General features: G+C 41.2%; 1 protein-coding gene across 2 annotated transcripts in view; it reads right to left on the bottom strand.

The window, feature by feature from the left end:
* The window catches only part of LOC120058250 (integrin alpha-6-like), a 58,346-nt gene that overhangs the window by 30,296 nt on the left and 3,316 nt on the right, over positions 1–24,734 (bottom strand). Inside the window, exon 1 of one of the 2 annotated variants that reach the window (XM_039006771.1) lies at positions 296–543. The exons of the other annotated variant lie outside the window; for it this stretch is intronic. Within the exon in view, the coding sequence (XP_038862699.1) occupies positions 296–477 (182 nt within the window). The 5' untranslated portion in view covers positions 478–543. Of the gene's footprint in view, positions 1–295; positions 544–24,734 lie in introns of those variants that run through there. 2 annotated transcript variants of the gene reach the window in all.

Here is a 24,734-nt window from a genome sequence, read left to right as displayed (position 1 = left end):
CTCCATAACGAAACAATTGTGGAACGTTGCGTTAATAGGAAACGTTTTTAAATACACAGTATCGTTTTAAATGCACAATATTCTCCTCCCTTGACAAGAAAACGGTCCCACAGGAATTTGATCAATGGACCTGCTACCATGCATCAAGTGATGAACGCTCCAACTAACGTTACTGTAAAATGGAGACTGGAGACGCACAATAAGTAGCCTAACCTACCCACACGAAGTGTAAGCCTAATAAATGTCACATAACTAATTCAACAACAATATCAACAACAAAACAGACGAAACTTACATTCTCTTATCTGAAGGAATAAGTTGCCGGTGCATGGCTAGAGAGAATCCAAATAAACTGCCGGGTTCCCCGTCTTTCCTCAGGACATTCAAGGTATCCAGGTTGAAGGCTGATATATGAGTCCATTCTAGCAAACAAAAAAGTGCCACATGAATTGGAAAATATCTTATTGAGAGAACCATTGCGCTAGGACCTAATGGTACCACTATAGTCCAATGTTGTGCCGCTGTCTCCACGTTCCACTACACCTCGCTCAGGATTCTCTGCTGAATGGTACTGTTGTTTTCCCGGGGTTATGGATTAAGTTCGTGCAGTACAGCGCCCCTCCCTCCTCTGCTTGGTTTTCACTACTTAACACATCGACAAAAGTCAAAATTGGCTATGGTAAACATTCTTGAAAACAAAAATCAGCTTTTTGTTTTTCATTTAAGGTTGGAATTAGGTTTAGTATTAGCAGTGTGGTTACGATTAGAGTTCAGGTTAGGGTTATGTTTAAATCACATTTTAAGAAGAGAAATTGTAGAAATAAACGGGGTTTAGCCATTTGTGGCTGTGTTGACTAGTGACACTCCTTTGCTGTCCTCCACCCTTTACTTACGTCACCTTGCAAATCCCCACAACAGTTTTCTGGGGTTTGATTTTAATTACATTTTACCTGCAATGGCCATTCAGTAGTCGTCATTCATTCCAGTTTCCATTTGAGGTTTATTAGTGTGAAATTTACCATTACTTTTAGATATTTTTTCCCCTTGACATGGTCAAATAACTATGGAAGCCCATTCCCACCACCAAAAACAATATAAAATGTAGATACTATCTCAAAATGTCGAGGTACTTAAGTCAAAAATTCGACATACTAAATCGAAATTTCGAGATACTAACAACAACAAAAATGTAGATGCCCCAACACTTTTATTCGGTTAAAAAAATATGGACACAAAAGCAAGTATTGTTATTTAGACTGATTTGCCTCATTGTCAACTCACGCGCAATTAATCTGTGCTTCAGTCTGATCAACTGTAGTTTACTGATAACCACCACAGCTGCAGGTAGCCTAGAGAAGCCTATGCGCTCTGATCCCTCTGGCCAGGGGAAATTAAGCGGTAATGTCATGTATTTATAGCCTAAGCTATGCATTTATAGCCTAAAAAAGGCCTATTTATTTGTGCTAAGAAAAATGGGAATGTGATAAAATGTTGTTTATATTCAAACTTCAGGTGGCTAAACTACCTAGACCTTTTCAATCCAAAAATTATTGACTGGAATTAATCAATCAACACAATAGTGATGACATACTATGTGAGTAACTTTTTAATTACAGATGCCCTGATAATTCTATTGTCCAATCGCATTTGTTGTTTAGTAAAAAAAATACATATGACTTGTATGACTAGCCCATATAAAACCATTTTACAGCTAATTTATTACTATGTCATACAAGGGTCCGGAGTTTTACCTGGTTAGGTTAGCCCAGAGGTTCTCAAACTTCTCCTCGGGGACACCCATATGTTTCTCAATTTTGTTTTAGCCTTGAACTAGTTCACTTGATTGACCTAATCAAGGGCTTGATGATTAGTTGACCATTTGAATCAGGTGTGCTAGTTCTGGAATAGATAAAATACATGAACCGGCAGGGGGTCCCCGAGGAGAGGTTTGAGAACCACTGGTATTCACTGTAGCCAATATTGATCAGAAATGGCTATTTGGTAACGAGACTGGACTGAGAGATACATGTAGTCTATTCATGTAACGGCAGTCTAGCTCTTCCTCCTCCTCAGACGAGGAGAGGCGAGAAGGATCGGAGGACCAATGTGCAGTGTGGTAAGTTTCCATGATTTAATAACATGAAAACTAGACAAAATACAAAACAACAAACGTACTAACCGTCACAGTCCCGTGTGGCACAAACACTGACACAGAAAACAACCACCCACAAATCCCCAACACAAAACAAGCCACCTATATATGATTCTCAATCAGGGACAACGATTGACAGCTGCCTCTAATTGAGAACCATATTAGGCTGAACACAGAAACAGACAAACTAGACACACAACATAGAATGCCCACCCAGCTCACGTCCTGACCAACACTAAAACAAGCACAACACATAAGAACTCTGGTCAGGACGTTACAATTCATCAATGTATATGTACCAATAATCACACTCTTATGCCGACAAATTATAATCAAAAGAGGTCCATATGTTTTAGGGCATCTAGCTAATAATGTCAAAGTGGCCAGGGCTTTTTAGTATTACTAATGTTTGGACATGGATGGACAGCAGGTCAACTGTGAAGCTAACCAGTTGGATAATGAACCTCCCAAATCCAGGCAGAAAAAGAGACACAGTTGAAGTCGGAAGTTTACATAGACCTTAGCCAAATACATTCAAACTCAGTTTTTCACAATTCCTGACATTTAATCCTTGTAAAAATTCCCTGTCTTAGGTCAGTTAGGATCACCACTATATTTTAAGAATGTGAAATGTCAGAATAATAGTAGAGAGAAGGATTTATTTCAGCTTTCATCACATTCCCAGTGGGTCAGAAGTTTACATACACTCAATTAGTATTTGGTAGCGTTGCCTTTAAATTGTTTAACTTGGGTCAAACGTTTTAGGTAGCCTTCCACAAGCTCCTCATAATAAGTTGGGTGAATTTTGTCCCATTCCTCCTGACAGAGCTGGTGTAACTGAGTCAGGTTTGTAGGCCTCCTTGCTCGCACACGCTTTTTCAGTTCTGCCCACAAATTTCCTATAGGATTGAGGTCAGGGCTTTGTGATGGCGACTCCAATACCTGGACTTTGTTGTCCTTAAGCCATTTTGCCACAACATTGGAAGTATGCTTGGGGTCATTGTTCATTTGGAAGACGCATTTGCTACCAAGCTTTAACTTCCTGACTAATGTCTTGACATGTTGCTTCAATATATCCACATAATTTCCATCCTCATGATGCTATCTATTTTGTGAAGTGCACCAGTCCCTCCTGCAGCAAAGCACCCCCACAACATGATGCTGCCACCCCCGTGCTTCACAGTTGGGATGGTCTTCTTCGGCTTGCAAGCATCCCCCTTTTTCCTCCAAACATAACGATGGTCATTATGGCCAAACAGTTCTATTTTTGTTTCATCAGACCAGAGGACATTTCTCCAAAAAGTACGATCTTTGTCCCCATGTGCAGTTGCAAACCGTAGTCTGGCTTTTTTATGGCGGTTTTGGAGCAGTGGCTTCTTCCTTGCTGAGCGGCCTTTCAGGTTATGTCAATATAGGGCTGTTTTACTGTGGATATAGATACGTTTGTACCTGTTTCCTCCAGCATCTTCACAAGGTCCTTTGCTGTTGTTCTGGGATTGATTTGCACTTTTCGCACCAAAGTACGTTCATCTCTAGGAGACAGAATGCGTCTCCTTCCTGAGCGGTATGACAGCTGCGTGGTCCCATGGTCTTTATACTTGCGTACTATTGTTTGTACAGATGAACGTGGTACCCTAAGGCGTTTGGAAATTGCGCCCAAAGATGAACCAGACTTGTGGAGGTCTACAATTTTGTTTCTGAGGTCTTTTGATTTTCCCATCTTGTCAAGCAAAGAGGCACTGAGTTTGAAGGTAGGCCTTGAAATGCATCCACAGGTACACCTCCAATTGACTCAAATTATGTCAATTAGCCTATCACAAGGTTCTAAAGCCATGACATAATTTTCTGGAATTTTCCAAGCTGTTTAAAGTTACAGTCAACTTTAGTGTAGTGTATGTGTATGTAAACTTCTGACCCACTGGAATTGTGATACAGTGAATTATAAGTCAAATAATCTGTCTGTAAACAATTATTGGAAAAATTACTTGTGTCATGCACAAAGTAGATGTCCTAACCGACTTGCCAAAACTATAGTTTGTTAACAATAGATTTGTGGAGTGTTTGAAAAACGAGTTTTAATGACTCCAACCTAAGTGTATGTAAACTTCCGACTTCAACTGTAGGTAGAATTGGCAATCTGACTTGTCCAGTCTTTGCCTCAAGCCTTTTTTGTTCATTAAGCTGCAAGGATTGGAGCTTCTCAAATTCAGGCTCCATAAGAAAACTTAAAGATTTTCATTTTAAAAGCTTCTTAAAACAAGGAATACTTTTGATAGACAATGGTCAATTTGATAGGATCCTAATCCTTCATCAATAAGAGAATGGCTTCTAAAATATGTATGACCATTCTGACTCATAACACCTGGCGGACACAATGTTCATGAATAAGTAATTATTCCTAAATGTTGCGGTCTCTACACTTACAGTATGTCTCAAATGAAATGGCATCCTTCTCTCCCAGGGAACCATGCCAGCTCCTTGGCACATCCCCTTACAGGAAGAACACAGCTAATGTGCCAGCCATGCCCTGCTATCTTCTCAATACATTTTGGGAACATAAAACAAATGAATGATGCATGTAGTTCTGTCCTTGAGCTGTTCTGTCCTTGAGCTGTTCTTGTCTAATGATGTTCTGTATTATGTCATTCTGTATTATGTTTCATGTTTTGTGTGGGCCCCAGGAAGAGTAGCTGCTGCTTTTGCATCAGCTAATGGGCATCCTAATAAAATACCAAATACCAAAAATACCAAAATGAGTCAGAGCAACTGTGGGTCAGAGCTGAGGACATCCTAAAATGCTGACCACACCGCCCGCGTCGCGTGCGCGAGCGGTGAAAAATAAATGTACACATACATGTTATTCAGTCATTGCACCCACACTGCTTGAGCGCATCAACGAGCGTCTGCGTAGCCAGGCACTAAAATAGAACTTGGTTCTCCCATTGGGTGATTGTGGGTGATTGAAAGATGAACTGAGGTCCACACTCCAGTCCATTTGGTGGTGGTAATGCATCTTAAAGTTGGTTGCCAACCTCCATATAAAGTCCAAAGAAGAAGAAGATGCCTGAAGGAGGAGAGATTACTAGAAACGAACTCGGTTTACCCTTTTATCTGTGGATTAATTGTTGGAGTAGAGGACCATTTCAGGTAAAATAACAGCCCAATGTTTATATCCCAGGACAGATTAACTAGCAACAGCAAGTTAGCTCGCTAAATTGCCATAAATGTTTCATGCTTTTCGACCTGTCCCCAAATTAATATAGTTGGTTCAAAGTTAGTTTTGATATTTCAACCTGCGTGTCCTGATTGTGTCTGGTGTGGGTGGACCAAATCAACATGCGCGCGAGCGGTGTGGTCAGCATGTAAGGGGCACTCTGCCCTCAGTCTGATGAACTAGAGGATAACACTGTGCATAACACTCTTGTTGGGAGACTTCTGACTCAAAGTGTGAGCATTAGTCTTCTCTCTGTTGGACAAAGGTGTGAATACAGTTTGTTGGCATGTCCTGCAAGAAAATATTATTGATGAGTAGAGTGTACTTTAGCCTCAATGAATACTTTAAAAAAAGTTATTGATAACCCAACCCTGTGTACATTTGTTCACACATATCAAACACACATGGTCTTAACATGTTTCAATGGAATGTTTGCCGCCTATTTCTCATTCACAAAATATTGTGTTTGATCATGCCTTTAAGATGGTTTACAGATTGAACTGACCTGAGCCTTATTCTCACTGCAGAGAACAAAACAATGTGGGCATTGTAGAGACCTCAAAGCTAAATCTGTCCCCATTTCAGCTAGTCAAAGATTATAGGGAGAGAGAGTGAGAAAGAGAGAGAGAGAGAAATTCCATCTAGACACAATTGCTCTAGAGCACACAAAAAACGATACATACCTAGGCCTACATATCAGCGCCACAGGTAACTCCCAAAAGCTGTGAACGATCTGAGAGACGCCATCAAACGGAACATAAAATTTGACATACCAATTATGATCTGACTAAAAATACTTGAATCAGTTATAGAATCCATTGCCCTTTATTGTTGTGAGGTCTGGGATCCGCTCACCAACCAGGAATTCACAAAATGGGACAAACACCAAATTGAGACTGCATGCCGAAATATGCAAAAATGTCCTACAACGTAAAACACAAAATAATCCATGCAGAGCAGAATTAGGCCAATACCCGCTAATTATCAAACTCAAGCTGGTCCTTGGGCAGGCTGGTCCTTGGCCTCTGTTCACAAACACAAACAGAGCCCCAGGACAGCAACACAACTAAATCATGTGAAAACAAAAAGATAATTACTTGACACATTGGAAAGAATTAACAAAAAAAACAAAGCAAACTAGAATACTATTTGGCCATAAACAGAGAGTACACAGTGGCAGAATGCCTGGCCACTGTGACTGCCCCAAAATTAAGGAAAGCTTTGGCTATGTACAGACTCAGTGAGCATAGCCTTGCTATTGAGAGAGGCTGCCATAGGCAGACCTGGCTCCAAAGAGAAGACAGGCTATGTGCACACTGCCCACAAAATCAGGTGAAAACTGAGCTGCACTTCCTAACCTCCTGCCAAATGTATAACTATATTAGAGACACATATTTCCCTCAGATTACCCAGACCCACAAAGAATTTGAAAACAAATCCAATTTTGATAAACTCCCATATCTTTTGGGTGAAATACCACAGTGTGCCATCACAGCAGCAAGATTTGTGACCTGTTGCCACAAGAAAATAGCAACCAGTGAAGAACAAACACCATTGTAAATACAACCTATGTTTATTTATTTTCCCTTTTGTACGTTAACTATTTGCACATCGTTACAACACTGTACAGTAGCCATACTATGACATTTGAAATGTCTCTATTCCTTTGGAACTTTTGTGAGTGTAATGTTTGCTGTTCATTTTTTGTTTATTTCACTTTTGTTTATTATCCATATCAGTTGCTTTGGCACTTTAAACATATGTTTCCCAATCCAATAAAGCCTTTTGAATTCAATCGAGAGGGGCGAGGTGCCTATGACTGGGAGGCGCCTATGCCAGCCAGGTCATTATAATGGAAGCATTACTGGTTACAGCAAAGATGTGTCAGAACACAAGGATTACAATAATGGAGATCACAAGAGCAAAGCAAGATACCATTAGGCAAGTCTCTTTACTAATGTAATCCAGTTATCTCATGAGGTAGAACAAATAGTACAGTGCATGTATGTTTCCATCCCGGAGCAAGCACCAATTAGCCTGAAGCTAGCCCGGCTAGGGCTCCTGTGCTACCACCGAAGCCCACTCCTGGGCTACAATATCCGGACCCCTTCTACTGCCGTACGGGGCACGGAACCCCGCCGATCCTCTACGACTAGAATACCGTCATAATCTGCCCGAGGACTCCAACAGGCCACTCAGGCGCGACGCCCACTGAAGGCCCATTCTGCTAACCTGCTAGGCCTGCTAGCTACCTAGAGCTACCTGGAACCCTACTAATTCCACGACTGGTCTATCGACGTCACCACACGAAGAGGCAAAAACAGACTTACCCCCATCGCGACATCCCCCAAAGGCTAACTTGCTATCCCCGGTCTGCTAACTGCTAGCTTGCCTGCCCCGGTCTGCTAGCTTGCCTGCCCCGGTTTGCTAACTGCTAGCTTGCCTGCCCCGGTCTGCTAACTGCTAACCCCTGCTAACTGCTTGCTTGCTAACCCGGTCTGCTAACTGCTAGCTTGCCAGCCCCGGTCTGCTAACTGCTAGCTTGTTTAGCCCCGGCCTACTAACTGTTAGCATCGGCCTGCTAACTGTCTGAATCGCCGTGTCCCCAGTCAGCCAAACCACTCACTGGACCCATATGTTCACTTGGCTACGCATGCCTCTCTCTAATATCAATATGCCTCGTCCATTACTTGTCCTGGTTAGTGATTACTGTCTTATTTCACTGTAGAGCCTCTTGCCCTGCTCAATATGCCTTAACCAACCATGCTGTTCCACCTCCTACATATGCGATGACATCACCTGGTTTAAACGTCTCTAGAGACTATATCTCTCTCATCATTACTCATTGCCTAGGTTTACCTCCAATGTACTCACATCCTACCTTACCTTTGTCTGTACACTATGCCTTGAATCTATGCTATCGAGCCCAGAAACCTGCTCCCTTTACTCTCTGTCCCGAACGTGCTAGACGGCCAGTTCGTATAGCATTTAGCCGTACCCTTATCCTACTTCTCCTCTGTTCCTCTGGTGATGTAGAGGTTAATCCAGGTCCTGCAGTGCCTAGCCCCACTCCCACTCTCCAGGTGCTCTCATTTGTTGACTTCTGTAACCGTAAAAGCCTTGGTTTCATGCATGTTAACATTAGAAGCCTACTCCCTAAGTTTGTTTTACTCACTGCTTTAGCACACTCTGCCAACCTGGATGTCTTAACCGTGTCTGAATCCTGGCTTAGGAAAACCACCAAAAACCCTGAAATCTCCATCGCTAACTATAACATTTTCCGCCAAGATAGAACTGTAAAAGGGGGCGGTGTTGCAATCTACTGCAAAGATAGCCTGCAGAGTTCTGTATTACTATCCAAGTCTGTACCCAAACAATTCGAGCTTCTACTTCTAAAAATGCACCTTTCCAGAAACAAGTCTCTCACTGTTGCCGCTTGCCATAGACCTCCCTCTGCCCCCAGCTGTGCCCTCGATACCATATGTGAATTGATTGCCCCCATCTATCTTCTGAGCTCGTGCTACTAGGTGACCTAAACTGGGACATGCTTAACACCCCGGCCATCCTACAATCTAAGTTTGATGCCCTCAATCTCACAAAAATGATCAATGAACCTACCAGGTACAACTCCAAATCTGTAAACATGGGCACCCTCATAGATGTCATCCTAACTAACTCACCCTCCAAATACACCTCTGCTGTCTTCAATCAAGATCTCAGCGATCACTGCCTCATTGCCTGCATCCGTAATGGGTCTGCGTCCAAACGACCACCCCTCATCACTGTCAAACGCTCCCTAAAATACTTCTGCGAGCAGGCCTTTCTAATCAACCTGGCCGGGGTATCCTGGAATGACATTGACCTCATCCCGTCAGTAGATGATGCCTGGCTATTCTTTTAAAGTGCCTTCCTCACCATCTTAAATAAGCATGCCTCATTCAAAAAATGTAGAACTAGGAATAGATATAGTCCTTGGTTCACTCCAGACCTGTCTGCCCTTGACCAGCACAAAAACATCCTGTAGCGTTCTGCATTAGCATCGAACAGCCCTCGTGATATGCAACTTTTCAGGGAAGTTAGGAACAAATATACACAGGCAGTTAGGAAAGCTAAGGCTAGCTTTTTCAAACAGAAATTTGCATCCTGTAGTACTAACTCAAAAAAGTTCTGGGACACTGTAAAGTCCATGGATAATAAGAGCACCTCCTCCCAGCTGCCCACTGCTCTGAGGCTAGGAAACACTGTCACCACCAATAAATCCACTATAATTGAGAATTTCAATAAGCATTTCTCTAAGGCTGGCCATGCTTTCCACCTGGCTACCCATACCCCGGTCAACTGCCCGGCACCCTCCACAGCAACCCGCCAAAGCCCCCACCATTTCTCCTTCACCCAAATCCAGATAGCTGATGTTCTGAAAGAGCTGCAAAATCTGGACCCTTACAAATCAGCCGGGCTAGACAATCTGGACCCTCTCTTTCTAAAATTATCTGCCGAAATTGTTGCAACCCTTATTACTAGCCTGTTCAACCTCTCTTTCGTATCGTCTGAGATTCCCAAAGATTGGAAACCTGCCACGGTCATCCCCCTCTTCAAAGGGGGTGACACTCTAGACCCAAACTGCTACAGACCTATATCTATCCTACCCTGTCTTTCTAAGGTCTTCGAAAGCCAAGTTAACAAACAGATTACCGACCATTTCGAATCCCACCGTACCTTCTCCGCTATGCAATCTGGTTTCAGAGCTGGTCATGGTTGCACCTCAGCCACGCTCAAGGTCCTAAACGACATCATAACCGCCATCGATAAGAGACATTACTGCACAGCCGTATTCATCGACCTGGCCAAGGCTTTCGACTCTGTCAATCACCACATTCTTATTGGCAGACTCGACAGCCTTGGTTTCTCAAATGATTGCCTCGCCTGGTTTACCAACTACTTCTCTGATAGTGTGTCAAAACGGAGGGCCTGTTGTCCGGACCTCTGGCAGTCTCTATGGGGGTGCCACAGGGTTCAATCCTCGGGCCGACTCTCTTCTCTGTATACATCAATGATGTTGCTCTTGCTGCTGGTGATTCTCTTATACACCTCTACGCAGACGTCTCCATTCTGTACACTTCTGGCCCCTCTTTGGACACTGTATTAACTAACCTCCAGATGAGCTTCAATGCCATACAACTCTCCTTCCGTGGCCTCCAACTGCTCTTAAACGCAAGTAAAACTAAATGCATGCTATTCAACCGATCACTGCCCGCACCTGCTCGCCCGTCCAGCATCACTACTCTGGACGGCTCTGACTTAGAATACGTGAACAACTACAAATACCTAGGTGTCTGGTTAGATTGAAAACTCTCCTTCCAGACTCACATTAAGCATCTCCAATCCAAAATTAAATCTAGAATCGGCTTCCTATATCGCAACAAAGCATCCTTCACTCATGCTGCCAAACATACCCTCGTAAAACTGACCATCCTACCGATCCTCGACTTCGGTGATGTCATCTATAAAATAGCCTCCAACACTCTACTCAACAAACTGGATGCAGTCTATCACAGTGCTATCCGTTTTGTCACCAAAGCCCCATACACTACCCACCATTGCGACCTGTACGCTCTCGTTGGTTGGACCTCGCTTCATACTCGTCGCCAAACCCACTGGCTACAGGTTATCTACAAGTCTCTGCTAGGTAAAGCCCCTCCTTATCTCAGCTCACTGGTCACCATAGCAGCACCCACTCGTAGCACGCGCTCCAGCAGGTATATCTCACTGGTCACCCCCAAAGCCAATTCCTCCTTTGGTCGTCTTTCCTTGCAGTTCTCTGCTGCCAACGACTGGAACGAACTGCAAAAATCTCTGAAGCTGGAAACACTTTTCTCCCTCACTAGCTTTAAGCACCAGCTGTCAGAGCAGCTCACAGATTACTGCACCTGTACATAGCCCATCTATAATTTAGCCCAAACAACTACCTCTTCCTCTACTGTATTTATTTTGCTCCTTTGCACCCCATTATTTATATTTCTACTTTGCACATTCTTCCACTGCAAATCTACCATTCCAGAGTTTTACTTGCTATATTGTATTTACCTCGCCACCATGGCCTTTTTTGCCTTTACCTCCCTTATCTCACCTCATTTGCTCACATTGTATATAGACTTATTTTTCTACTGTATTATTGACTGTATGTTTGTTTTACTCCATGTGTAACTCTGTGTTGTTGAATGTGTCGAATTGCTATGCTTTATCTTGGCCAGGTCGCAGATGCAAATGAGAACTTGTTCTAAACAAGCCTACCTAGTTAAATAAAGGTGAATAAAAAAATAAAAAAATGTATGTATGTAGCGTTATGCTCAGCATTTACTCAACAAAAATATAAAAATAGTTTCCATCAAGTCAATGTATGCTTTATATTTGTAATAAAGCAGGATATTGACTTCCAATACTAAGGAACTTGATTCTTTATCCTCTCAAACTACAATCTTGTGAAACACAAAGTCAATTACATGACCATTCTAAGTCAGGAACAAGAATTCCAGATTACTTGTTGTATAGCTTCTGAGTCAAATTGTCCCCATTATGAACAACAATTATGAACTCTTACAAGTCCAAGCGTCTTGGTGCCCGCCTATCTCTTAGGGTAACCGCGGTCAATCTGACTCTCAATAACAATGTCTTTAGACTGTGGCGTTGTCACAGGTGTAGGCATGCAAGTAGCCTGTGTCACAGTCTCGTCACACACTTGCGTGGATGCAGCTGAGTCAATGTCCTGAGAATTTGACTGTGAGCCCCCAGGTGATGACTGCTGGGTCAAAGGGTCACCCAGCAACAGTTCTGGACCACTCACGACTGGTGGTTCTGTCGGTGTGACAGTAACTGATTTGTGTGCCTTCTCCAGATGACGTCCTCTGCAGGTTGAACAGTGTAGGACACAGGACCAGTCTGAGCAATGACTGTAGCAGGAACGCACGTTGGTCCATTGAGGTAGTTCCTAGCTAGACCGTTTCTCCAGGATTGAAAGCTCTGTCCTTTGCTCTCAGTTCACAATGTATGACATGACTCTTCTGTTGACTTCGCACTTCGTCTCTTTTGCGTTCTGAGGTTTGAGTAGGTTTAAGCTTGTGCGTAGCTCTCTTTTCACGAGTAGCGATGCAGGCGAAGCCTTGGTGTTTGCATGCAGCGTGTTCCTGTAGGATAGCATAAAGCTGTTCAAGCGTCCCTTGACCCTAAGACACTTTCAAGGCATGTTTCATGGTCTGTAGGAACCTCTCCATCAGCCCATTGGTAGATGGATGATACATTTCAGACCTGATGTGCTGTCTGCCATTCACATGTAGGAACATGGACATTTCTTGGGACACTAGCTGCGGTCCGTTGTCGCTAACAAGTTGGAGTGGCGACCCTAACCGACTAAACACTTCTCCAATCTTCTCAATGGTCTTCTCAGTAGTCGTAGACCTCATGATTGCAACCTCTGGCCACTTGCTATAAGCATCCATGACCATGAAAAACATTCTGTCTTTGATTGGACCTGCAAAGTCAATGCTTTCTCCTCAATGCTTCCATCCAATCTAGACCACCAGAAGTAGCTTCGTGCGATTTCCTTCATGTGAACCATTCCACAAGGACCTGAGTGTAGCTGTTGAAGCACTGGTTTCTTTTGCGAAAGCGGAATGATAACTCTCCTCCCCACAGCAGACAACCCGACAGCTCAGGTTTCAGGTCCGGAGCATCTCCTGCAGCTTTACCTTTGATGATAATGTCCATCACATCAGAAAACACGGGTCGTTTCTGGCGTTTCTCCACACTTATGTTAAAGTGAATGGTGCGTTTTCCACTTGTCTAAAGTAGAAGATGTCCACTTGGCGTGACTCTGGTTTGACCACAGGTAGTGGTAATCTGGAAAGTCCATCTGCGTTTCAGTGCAGTTCTGACTTGCGGTACTTGATGTCGTAGGTGTGTGCTGACAGCAACAAAGCCCACCTTTGCATATTCCTTGCAGCAAGTGACAGAATCCCAGTATACGGTCCAAAGATACCCCTTAGTGGACGATGATCTGTAAGAAGGGTGAACTTCCTCCCATACTGATACTGGTGAAACCTGCGCACTCCAAAAAGTATCCCTTGGGCTTCTCGTTCTATCGGTGCATAACTAGTTACTTTTCTGTTTCGTTCAATGTCCTCAATGCAAAAGCGATCGGCTTCTCTTCACCGGAAGGCATGATATGGGACAAGATTGCTACCACACCATATGGACTACTATCACAAGCTAGTTGGATGGGCAATGACAGGTCAAAGTGTGTCAGTGCCTGAGGTTTCAGGAGTGCATCCTTGGTTTTCATGAATGCTTCCTCACATTGTTTAGTCCATTACCATGTTTTGTCCTGACAAAGCGACTGATGCAGTGGCTTCAGCTTTGTTGCTAAGCTCGGGATAAAGCGTCCATAGTAAGCCCAGGAAAGAAAGTAGTTGGCTCCCGTTCTGAGAAGCTAGGGCGTCCAAGATAGCCTTGACCTTGGATAGGGTGATGACATGTCCGGAGTATTCAACCCATGGTTGGAAGAATGCACGTATGTTCTTACAAACTCACTGTCCATAGTCTGTCAATCTCTGTAAGGTCGCATCCAAGTTCTGGAGATGGTCTTCTTTTTTTTTCTTTTTTTTTTCTTCTTTTTTTTTTTAGGGGTGGATCAGCTTAATATTGCGGAAAGAATGTTGCTTCCAATGTAATTGTCTGCATCATTTCCAATCCCCCATATTTTTGGGGGGTAAATATATATATCCATACACGCATGCATACATATATACATATATACATACACATACCTATATAGACATACATACTTTTTTAAAGAATATACCTTTATTATTATTCCCCGCAACCCTACCACCGCTCCCCCAATTGGAGTAAACTAATAAACACTTCTGCTTTTACCTTCAATTTATACATCTTATACCTATTTTACAGACACAGACTACTTTATAATAGTTCTCTCTTGTTTGTTCTTAGTCCTTCCTCTATTTCTGTTGTCCATCCAATTTTATTTCCACTTGTAACTGTGCTATTTCACAAAAGCTCCGCACCTATACACATTTCACAGATCCCGTATGCCCTACATTGTTTATCTTGTTATTAGTCCCACCCTTCAGTTCCACTCAACCCTTCCCATCTATCTTCCAACATCATCCATTTCGGATTTTTATTTGCCATATATTTTTCAACTGTGCTGTGATGCTTCACAAAAGATTTGAACCTTCCTATTCTCATAGCTTCTACAGATTGTAAATTAAAAATAAACATTTTTGCTAAAATAATTATTATATTATTGATTGATTGACTATGGCTTTTCAAATCCCCCAGTATTGCTATCTGTAGCGTTAGTTCTAGGCAAATGTTGCAATTCTTCAGCCATTCCTGGACCTGTGACCAAAAACGAGCTACATATGGACAATACCAAAATAAATGATCTAATGACTCTGCCTCCTCACAACAGAATCTGCAGAGCTGGGAAGATTGTATACCCCATATATATAACATTCTATTAGTTGCAAGAATTTTGTACAGTAATTTAAATTGAAAAATTCGAAGTTTTGAATCCGGCGTTGTTTTGCGTATCAATTCATAAACCATGTGCCATGGAATGGGTACATCGAAAATCTCTTCCCAACTATTTTGCAATTTATATGGCACAGCTGTCAGTTTTTTGGTCCTTAAATGAAATTGGTATATGTTTTTATTTATCACACTTTTCTTTAACCATTTATGTTCTTTAATACAGGGCCGACATACAAGTTCCTTACTTTTTTCCCCTTCTACTTGCCTCTTCCATTTTTGTGGTAATGCTGCAATTAATTGGTTGTAATTTTGGGTAGAGCAGACATTTCCATATGTCTGTGTTAGCTGCATGTGTGACATAACTCCACCAGTCCTATTTATGATATCATTCACAAAAATTATACCTTTTTTAAACATTTCTTCGATAAATACAGTTTTTTTATCAATTACTATATTTGAATTTAACCACAATATTTGTTGTACTATTTGTTCCGTCCTTTCAGGTGGATTAAACTGAAATTGCAACCAACTTTCTAAGGCTTGTTTAAAAAATAAGGATATTTTGGAGATTATTTCCTTTTCAAACAACCGAAAGTGAGCAGGTGTAATCTGAATAAAGGGAAAAAGGCCCTTCTTGAACATAGGATGAGACATTCGTACCAATTTACTAGAGAACCAGTTTGGATTTAAGTATAACTTTTGTATGACTGATGCCTTTAGTGAGAGGTCTAATGCTTTAATATTTAATAATTTCTGCCCTCCGAATTCATATTCGTTATATAAATAGGCCCTTTTAATTTTATCTGGCTTGCCGTTCCAAATAAAATGGAATATTTTTTGTTCATATAATTTAAAAAGCAGGTCACTAGGTGTAGGCAAAACCATAAGCAAATAGGTAAACTGTGATATGACTAAAGAGTTAATCAGGGTGATTTTTCCACAAATAGACAAGTATTTTCCTTTCCATGGTAGCAAGATCTTATCTATTTTTGCTAACTTTCTATAAAAATTTATTGGAGTGAGATCATTTCTTTCTTTTGGGATTTTTATACCGAGTATGTCCACATCTCCGTCAGACCATTTAATTGGTAAACTACATGGCAATATAAAATGTGTATTTTTTAGTGATCCAATACGTAATATGGTACATTTATCATAATTTGGTTTTAATCCAGAGAGGATAGCAAAGGTATCTAGATCCTCTATGAGGCCGTGGAGAGACTCTAGTTGTGGTTTTAAAAGAAAACATGAATCATCAGCGTACAATGACACCTTAGTTTTTAAGCCACGGATTTCTAATCCATTAATATTAATGTTTGATCTAATTTTAACAGCTAACATTTCGATGGCAATAATAAATAGATATGCCGATAGTGGACAACCTTGTTTTACTCCTCTAGATAGTTTAAAACTTTCTGAGATGTAGCCATTATTTACTATTTTACACCTAGGGTTACTATACATAATTTTAACCCATTTTATAAGAGATTCCCCAAAATTGAAATATTCTAGGCATTTATATATAAACTCCAGTCGTACTTTATCAAAAGCCTTTTCAAAATCAGCTATGAAAACCAGACCTGGTGTCCCCGATATTTCATAGTGTTCTATTGTTTCCAGTACTTGCCTTATATTATCTCCAATGTATCGTCCATGTAAAAAACCTGTCTGATTAGGATGAATAATATCTGACAAAACTTTTTTATTCTATGCGCCAAGCATTTTGCTAGGATTTTTGCATCACAACACTGAAGTGTAAGAGGTCTCCAATTTTTTAATTGGACTGGATCTTTATATATACCACTTGGGTCCTGTTTCAGTAATAACGATATCAGACCTTCTTGTTGCGTGTCTGATAATCTACCATTTATATAGGAGTGGTTAAAACAAGCTAATAATGGTCCTTTGAGTATATCAAAAAAAGTTTTGTATACTTCCACTGGTATGCCATCCAGCCCTGGAGTTTTCCCATCCTTAAAGGCCCCAATTGCATCAAGCAGTTCCTCCTCTGTAATTTGGCCTTCACATGAGTCTTTCTGTACAGATGTTAATTTTACATTATTAATAGGAAAAAAATCCATACAATTAGTTTCAGTTAGTGGAGATGGAGGAGCCTGAAACGAAAACATATTCTTAAAGTACTTTACTTCCTCTTTCAAAATATCATTTGGTGAATCATGCGTGACTCCATCATTTGTAACAAGTTTTAATACATTTTTTTTGGTAGCATTTCTATATTGAAGATTGAAAAAGAATTTGGTGCATTTTTCCCCATATTCCATCCAGTTCGCTTTATTTTTATAATATATTACACTGGATCTTTCTTGAATAAGTTCCTCCATTTCTTTTTGTTTTTCCTCTAACTTATTCTGTGCCTCTATGGTACCGTTTTTATTGCTATCTAACTGTACTGTTAGTCCTTCAATTTCCTTTGTTAATATGGACTCTTTTGATCTAAATTCCCTTTGTTTTATAGATGAGTACTGAATTGCATGGCCTCTAAAGGCACACTTAAAAGTGTCCCATACAATAAGGGGATCTGCTGTACCTATGTTATGTCTGAAAAAGTCAGTTATAAAATCTTCTGTCCTAGTTCTAAACAATTTATCATCTAGTAGACTTTGATTAAATTTCCAATATCCTCGCCCACGTGGAAATTCTGTAAGAGAAATATATATGCCAATTATGTGATGATCCGACCGCATTCTGTCCCCTATCAACACTTTTTTAACTTTTGGTGCCAGAGAGAATGGTATAAGAAAGTAGTCAAGACGACTAGCTTGATTCAGCCTCCGCCATGTATATCTCACTAAATCAGGGTATTTAAGTCTCCATATATCCACTAATTCCAATATATCCATGACATTCATGATTTCCTTAAGTGCCTGAGGGTGATAGTTTGTAGTGTGATTTCCTTTCCGGTCTATAGAGGTATTTAAGACCGTATTAAAATCTCCCACTATAATAATAGAGTCTAGTGTTGCTTGTAGAGTTGATAAATTCTTATATATATTTTCAAAGAAGCTTGGATCATCATTATTCGGACCGTATAGGTTAACAAGCCATATTTGTTTATTGTCCAATAACATATTTAAAATAATCCATCTACCTTGAGGATCTGTTTGGACAATTTGCACATTTGGATCAAAATTATTGTTAATTAAAACCATCACCCCTTTTGAATTTCTTTGCCCATGGGAGAAATATATTTTGCCCCCCCAGTTCTTTTTCCACAAAACTTCATCTAAAACTGTTGAATGGGTTTCCTGTAAACAATAGATATTATAATCCTTCTCTTTTAGCCAGGTAAATACTGATCGTCTTTTCTTATTATCTGCTAAGCCATTACAATTGTAACTGGCTATACTTATTTCACCACTTACCATAATGAGACACACCTTTCATTCTTTTAATCAGAATATATTTTTGTAAACGTACTATTAAAAAGTAACATAATGATTGAGTGTCTATATAGTTGTACCATGATATTTGCATTTCTACTAAGTAAACCTCCAATTGGTCCCTACTATTCCACCCGCTAAAAGGCCTCATCTCGAGATGGCTTGTCATCCCAATGCCCGGCAGACCACCCTCGACCCCCTGTATCCCATAGCCCTGAACCGACTGGGATCCATTCTTTGAAAAGAGCATACAGTGCCATTTACCGAATTGAAGAAGATCAATTGCCATATGCAATTGGTCTTCTTTGTCCTTCCCACTAACGAGGATGTCATCCAGGTCGCACTGTACTCCTGGCAATCCACTCAAGATCTGGTTCACCGCCCTCTGGAACAGTGCTGGAGCACTTGTGATTCCAAACGGTAGACGACAGTACCTGAAGAGCCCCTTGTGTATCACATCGGTCAGCAGCTCCTTTGACTTTTCATCCACGTGCATCTGCAAATAGGCTTGGCAGAACGTTTGACCCCCAGCTAAGTCCTCAAAAGGATTGTTGATATGTAGCAGTGGATACTGCTCAGCGGACAACTCGGGTTAATTGTGACTTTAAAGTCTCCACATATCCTGACTCCACCATCCTTCTTGAGGACTGGTATGATAAGTGTCGCCCATTTACTCACGCTGACCGGCTCCAGTACTTTGTTCTTGACTAAAGCGTCCATTCAGCCTCAACTTTTGGTCTGATAGCATAAGGAAACTTTGGTTTGCTGTCTGGCTTAATGCTAATCTTCACTTTAATATATTTTATACTACCCAGTTCTCCATTAAAGACTCCTCAATGTTTCTTTAACATGGAGGATAGGTCTGTGTCTCCATGTGTCGTTGTAGTGATGTCCAGTATGATTTTCTCCAACCACGAACGTCCCAATAGTGATGGATAGTCTCCTTTTACGACGTAGAGTGGCAGCTTTTCAGTTTGTGCGTTTAACTGAACTGTGACATCAGTGAGGACTCTCACGGTGATAGTTCACCACAGGCTCTGCAATCCATGTCCTTACACCAGCATGTAGACGCCTGATGTCCCACTTTGCCACAGCGGAAGCATGTGCCTTGATTTCCCTGTCTCTGATTTTCAGTTGCAAGTCTATGCACTTTTCCTGATGAACTTAACTGCTGAGCCTCTTTAGCTGCTAGTTCCATGGACACACTGACTTCAATGGTCTTTGTCAAGATCATATTACTTCTGCGTATCTTCACTCCGTACCCCACATACTAGTTTGTCTCTAATGGTGTCGTTTAGAACATCATTAACTTCACAGTGCACTGATAGTTTCTTTAACGCAGCAGCAAATGTTGTCACTGATTCTCCTTCTTCCTGATTTTTTTTCTGTGGAACCTAAACCTTTCAGCAATAACTAGTGGTTTCGGGGGAAAAGTGCCATTTCAGTATTTCCACAATATCCCCATACATCTTATTACCGGGCCTCTCTGGCTGTAGCAGGCTGCGAGGTAAATTGTTAACACAATTTTGTCCTCATTAATGTCATTTGCAAGAACAAAATACTCAAACCGTTTTGTATATGAGCTCCACTGCTCAATACTTTCATCAAACTGTCAAATGTTTCCAACAATTCCAGCCATTTTTTTTCTCAATAGGCTCCTGTTTGTCACTCACTTCAATATTGTCCTCAACCACAGCAAGAGTTTCCTCAGTCACGGGATCTTCATTCACTTCACTCACTAGCGTTTCATCCTCAAATTCGCTCATTTAGCAGTTTTTTTTCCTTCCCATGTTCGTCTTCACAGTTGAATACATTTTCCTTTCCTTTACTCACTGTATATTCCTCCCTTTTTAACCACATTGATTTCCCGCTCCGATGTCCATATTGAATCATTTTCTGCCATCCATGACAATGCTAACTCTCTCTTAGCTAGCTTGACGATGCACTTGCCACTGCTATCAATACACTGTGCTAACATTAGCCTAGACAGTACCATGGAAAATAACTGTTTTAAACTTGTAAAAACGGACTTCTTCCAGACTGTAACGGGCTTCCTCCTTCTCTTCATCCGAAGAGGAGTAGCAAGGATTGGACCAACGTGCAGCGGGGTGTGAATTCATAATGATTTATTAAACAAAAACGACGAAACACGAAATAACACTTAGAAATACAAAATAACAAAAACGAATGTAGACTGACCTAAACCATAAGAACTTACATATAACACGAAGCACGTAGGAACAGGTACAGACTATAACAAACGAACGAACAAACGCTACAGTCCCGTGTGGTGCGCAGACACAGACACGGACGACAATCACCCACAAACAAACAGTGAGAACAACCTACCTTAATATGACTCTCAATCAGAGGAAACGTCAAACACCTGCCTCTAATTGAGAGCCATACCAGGCAACCCAAAACCAACATAGAAACAGAAAACATAGACTGCCCACCCAAAACTCACGCCCTGACCAATAAACACATACCAAACAACAGAAAACAGGTCAGGAACGTGACACAGACAGAATTGTCACTGTAGGTTCAGACTTACTCGTCGCCAATCTTTTGTTATGTCTCGTGGATTTCATAACCATGTCTTTATAACAATTCAACAATGATGAAACGGGAGACAGGAATTCAGTTCAACCATTTTTCTAGAACGTGATCATATCAACACACACAACTCCGTTGATGCTCTGCTGCACAACCCCAATACACCACAACTGCGGCTACGCTACATTACCTGGGAGAATGTGATTTGGCTCAGTGGCAGTGAAGCATGAGTCAAATAAGTTTTCAGTGTAGGTATTTCTAAGATTCCATTGATCCGGCATGGTCTGTGCATCTTCACCTCAGGCATACACTGAGTGTACAAAACATTCAGGACACCTGCTCTTTCCATGACGTAGACTGACCAGGTGAATCTAGGTGAAAGCAAGGATCCCTTATTGATGCCACTTGTTAAATCCACTTCACTCAGTGCAGAGATAGGGGAGGAGACAGGTTGAATAATCATTTTTAAGCCTAGAAACAATTAAGACATGGATAGTGTATCTGTGCCATTCAGAGGGTGAATGGGCAAGACTAAATATTTAAGTGCCTTTGAACAGGGTATGGTAGTAGGTTGCTGGCGCACTGGTTTGTGTTAAGAACTGCGACGCTGCTGGGTTTCCCACGTGTATCAAGAATGGCCCACCACCCAAAGGACATCCATCCAACTTGACACAACTGTGGGAAGCATTGGAGTCAACATGAGCCAGCATCTCTGTGGAACGCTTTCAACACCTTGTAGAGTCCATGCCCCGACAAATTGAGGCTGTTCCGAGGGCAATACAGGGGGGTGCAACTTAATATTAGGAAGGTGTTCTTAATGTTTTGTACACTCTGTGTACAGTACTACCCTTTACAGTGATATTTTCTGAGCAATGATTAATAACTGTACAGTATAAATATGTAATGTCACAGAATTGACAGGCCAGTTGAATATAATTACTGTATATGCTTAGAATTGAATGGCTCACATTTTATGATAATTGGTTTAAGAACAATACAGAAAACTGCTGTGGGCCTATGAATTGTTAAGTCAAATACAGATGTGAAACCAGCATCTCTATTAATAGTCTAGGCATGTGCAGATTCTCCAACAGTGTTGTTTGAATCTGCTATAGAGCTCTAAGGCTGTGTTGATACCAGGCTGGAGGCTGAGGTAAAGTGAGAGAGGAAGTGCCAAAAAAAGCTAATGATAGCGGTCATACAGCTGGTATCAGCCCATGAGAAAACCATCAAGCCACGCATACAGAATACAAGATTTTAAGTCTACGGTTTCATATGCTATATGCAACTGAATTTATTGCTATTGTAAATGAAGATGTGCTTAGAAATTATTTATCTTTATCTATGTTGGCAATTTACCAAATTTGGTGGCAAATTAATTCATGGCTTTGTGACATAAAAAAAGGCGACTGATAGTGCCCTATGTGCTGTACTGTATGTTATGCATCCTCATCAAGAATTATAGCCTATTTTTCTGTGTTACTGTCCAGAATTGTGATTTGATAAATGAATGTGTAGGGTCATGAAGGGTCATGAAGTCACCAGGGCCTTTGACCTATGAGGTATGCCTCCCATTACCAAACTAGTATAGAAACCAAAAAAAGAAACCACATAAACAGCAGGCAGGGCTTTCATGTCCAGTATAGCCCTGGGTGGGTATGTAATAGGAGATGTCAGAAGAGGTCAGTTTGCTATGCCAGATTGTCTCAGGTCAACGGTATGGGGTAACCTGAGAGATATTGGGGAGAGACAGGTGGATCTCCGCAGGTGAGAAAGCCTTTCTTCACAGATTTGCTTTGACATTTGAGTCATTTGTATAAGTAAAAGAAAAACGCCTCCTGTTTTAAGGTACCATTGAAGAAAAGTCCCATGGTGCGCAAGAGGAAACTGTTACCTTTACATGTGGTTTGTTTTCTCATAACATTTGCAACTTTGTATGCTCAAAATAAAACTGTCAGACCTGAATGCAAAGGTTGACCGCAAGTAAACTGCTATAACATTCTTATCAATGTGTGCTACATTTTGAGGCTCATATGGGCCCCTCTGTCGTCAAGCTGTGGAGTAAAATGTCAGACATGTTTGAAAATGAGTGTGTGCTATATGAGGGACTTCATTCATCATATATATTTGTAAATGTTCATTATATACAGTACCAGTCAAAAGTTTGGACACACCTACTCATTCAAGGCTTTTTCTCTATGTTTACTGTTTTCTACATTGTAGAATAATAGTGAAGACATCTAAACTATGAATTAACACATATGGAATCATGTAGTAACCAAAAAGTGTTAAACAAATTGTAAGAATATGTCAAAGATAAGTACGCAATGCAGAGGACGAGAGGACTAGAATTAACGATCAATGGAAATAGGGTTTTTTCTGTGATATCAATGGGTCAGAGACACAGGAGGAATTTCAGTCCGGGACTCATAGCTACATGGCAAGTTCTCATTGTTTATACATTGAATCTGAAATAGGGTACTTGTTGTTTGGCCATTGGCCCAGTTTTATTGCAAGGAATTCTAATTGGTCAACCACAGGCTAGGGCTGGGTTATAAAACTACATCCTGTCCCCCTGTCCTCAGAGGATCACTGAGGACAGGGGAGCATGAACATCTACCATCTACCTCCACGCATGATTTGTTCTCTTTGAATACACCTATTTTCCTCCCCCTGATTTGCTTTGGGGTTTGTGTTATTGAAGAGTAACATCAACTGCTAACAAAATCTAAGTATATTTTATTTTTGAGATTCTCCAAAGTAGCAACCCTTTGCCTTGATGACAGCCTTGAAAACACTCTTGGCATTCTCTCAACCAGCTTCATGAGGTAGTCACCTGGAATGCATTTCAATTAACAAGTGTGCGTTGTTAAAAGTTAATTTGTGGAATTTCTTTCCTTCTTAATGTGTTTGAGCCAATCAGTTGGTTTGTGACAATGTAGGCGTGGTATATGGAAGATAGCCCTATTTGGTAAAAGACCAAGTCCATATTATGGCAAGAACAGCTCAAATACGCAAAGAGAAATGACAGTTGATCGTTACTTTAAGACATGAAAGTCAGTCAATACGGAAAAGTTCAAGAACTTTGAAAGTTTCTTTAAGTGCAGTCGCAAAAACCATCAACCACTATGATGAAACTGGCTCTCATGAGGACCGCCACAGGAAAGGAAGGCACAGAGTTCATTAGAGTTACCAGCCTCAGAAATTGCAGCCCAAATAAATGCTTCACAGAGTTCACGTAACAGACACATCTCAACATCAACTGTTCAGAGGAGACTGAGTGAATCAGGCCTTCATGGTCGAATTGCTGCAAAGAAACCACCACTAAAGGACACCAATAATAAGAAGAGAGTTGCTTAGGTAAAGAAACACAAGCAATGGACATTAGACCAGTGGAAATCTGTCCTTTGGTCTGATGAGTCCAAATTTGAGATTTTTGGTACCAACCGCCATGGCTTTGTGAGACGGAGTAGGTGAATGGATGATCTCTGCATGTGCGGTTCCCACCATGAAGCACAGAGGTGTTAGGGTGTGGGGGTGCTTTGCTGATGACACTGTGATTTACTTAGAATTCAAGGCACACTTAACCAGCATGGCTACCACAGCATTCTGCAGCGACACACCATTCCATCTGGTTTTCATTTGTTTTTCACAGGACAATGACCCAACACACCTCCAGGCTGTGTAAGGGCTATTTGACCAAGAAGGAGACTGATGGATTGCTGCATCAGATGACCTGGCCTCCACAATCACCCGACCTCAACCCAATTGAGATGGTTTGAGATGAGTTGGACTGCAGAGTGAAGGAAAAGCAGCCAACAAGGGCTCAGCATATCTGGGAACTCCTTCAAGACTTTTGGAA

The sequence above is a fragment of the Salvelinus namaycush genome, chromosome 13, assembly GCF_016432855.1.
Source record: "Salvelinus namaycush isolate Seneca chromosome 13, SaNama_1.0, whole genome shotgun sequence".
NCBI classification, from domain to species: Eukaryota; Metazoa; Chordata; class Actinopteri; order Salmoniformes; family Salmonidae; genus Salvelinus; species Salvelinus namaycush.
The sequence above is the reverse complement of the archived record's forward strand: the minus strand, read 5'-3'. Positions and strand labels throughout refer to the sequence as shown.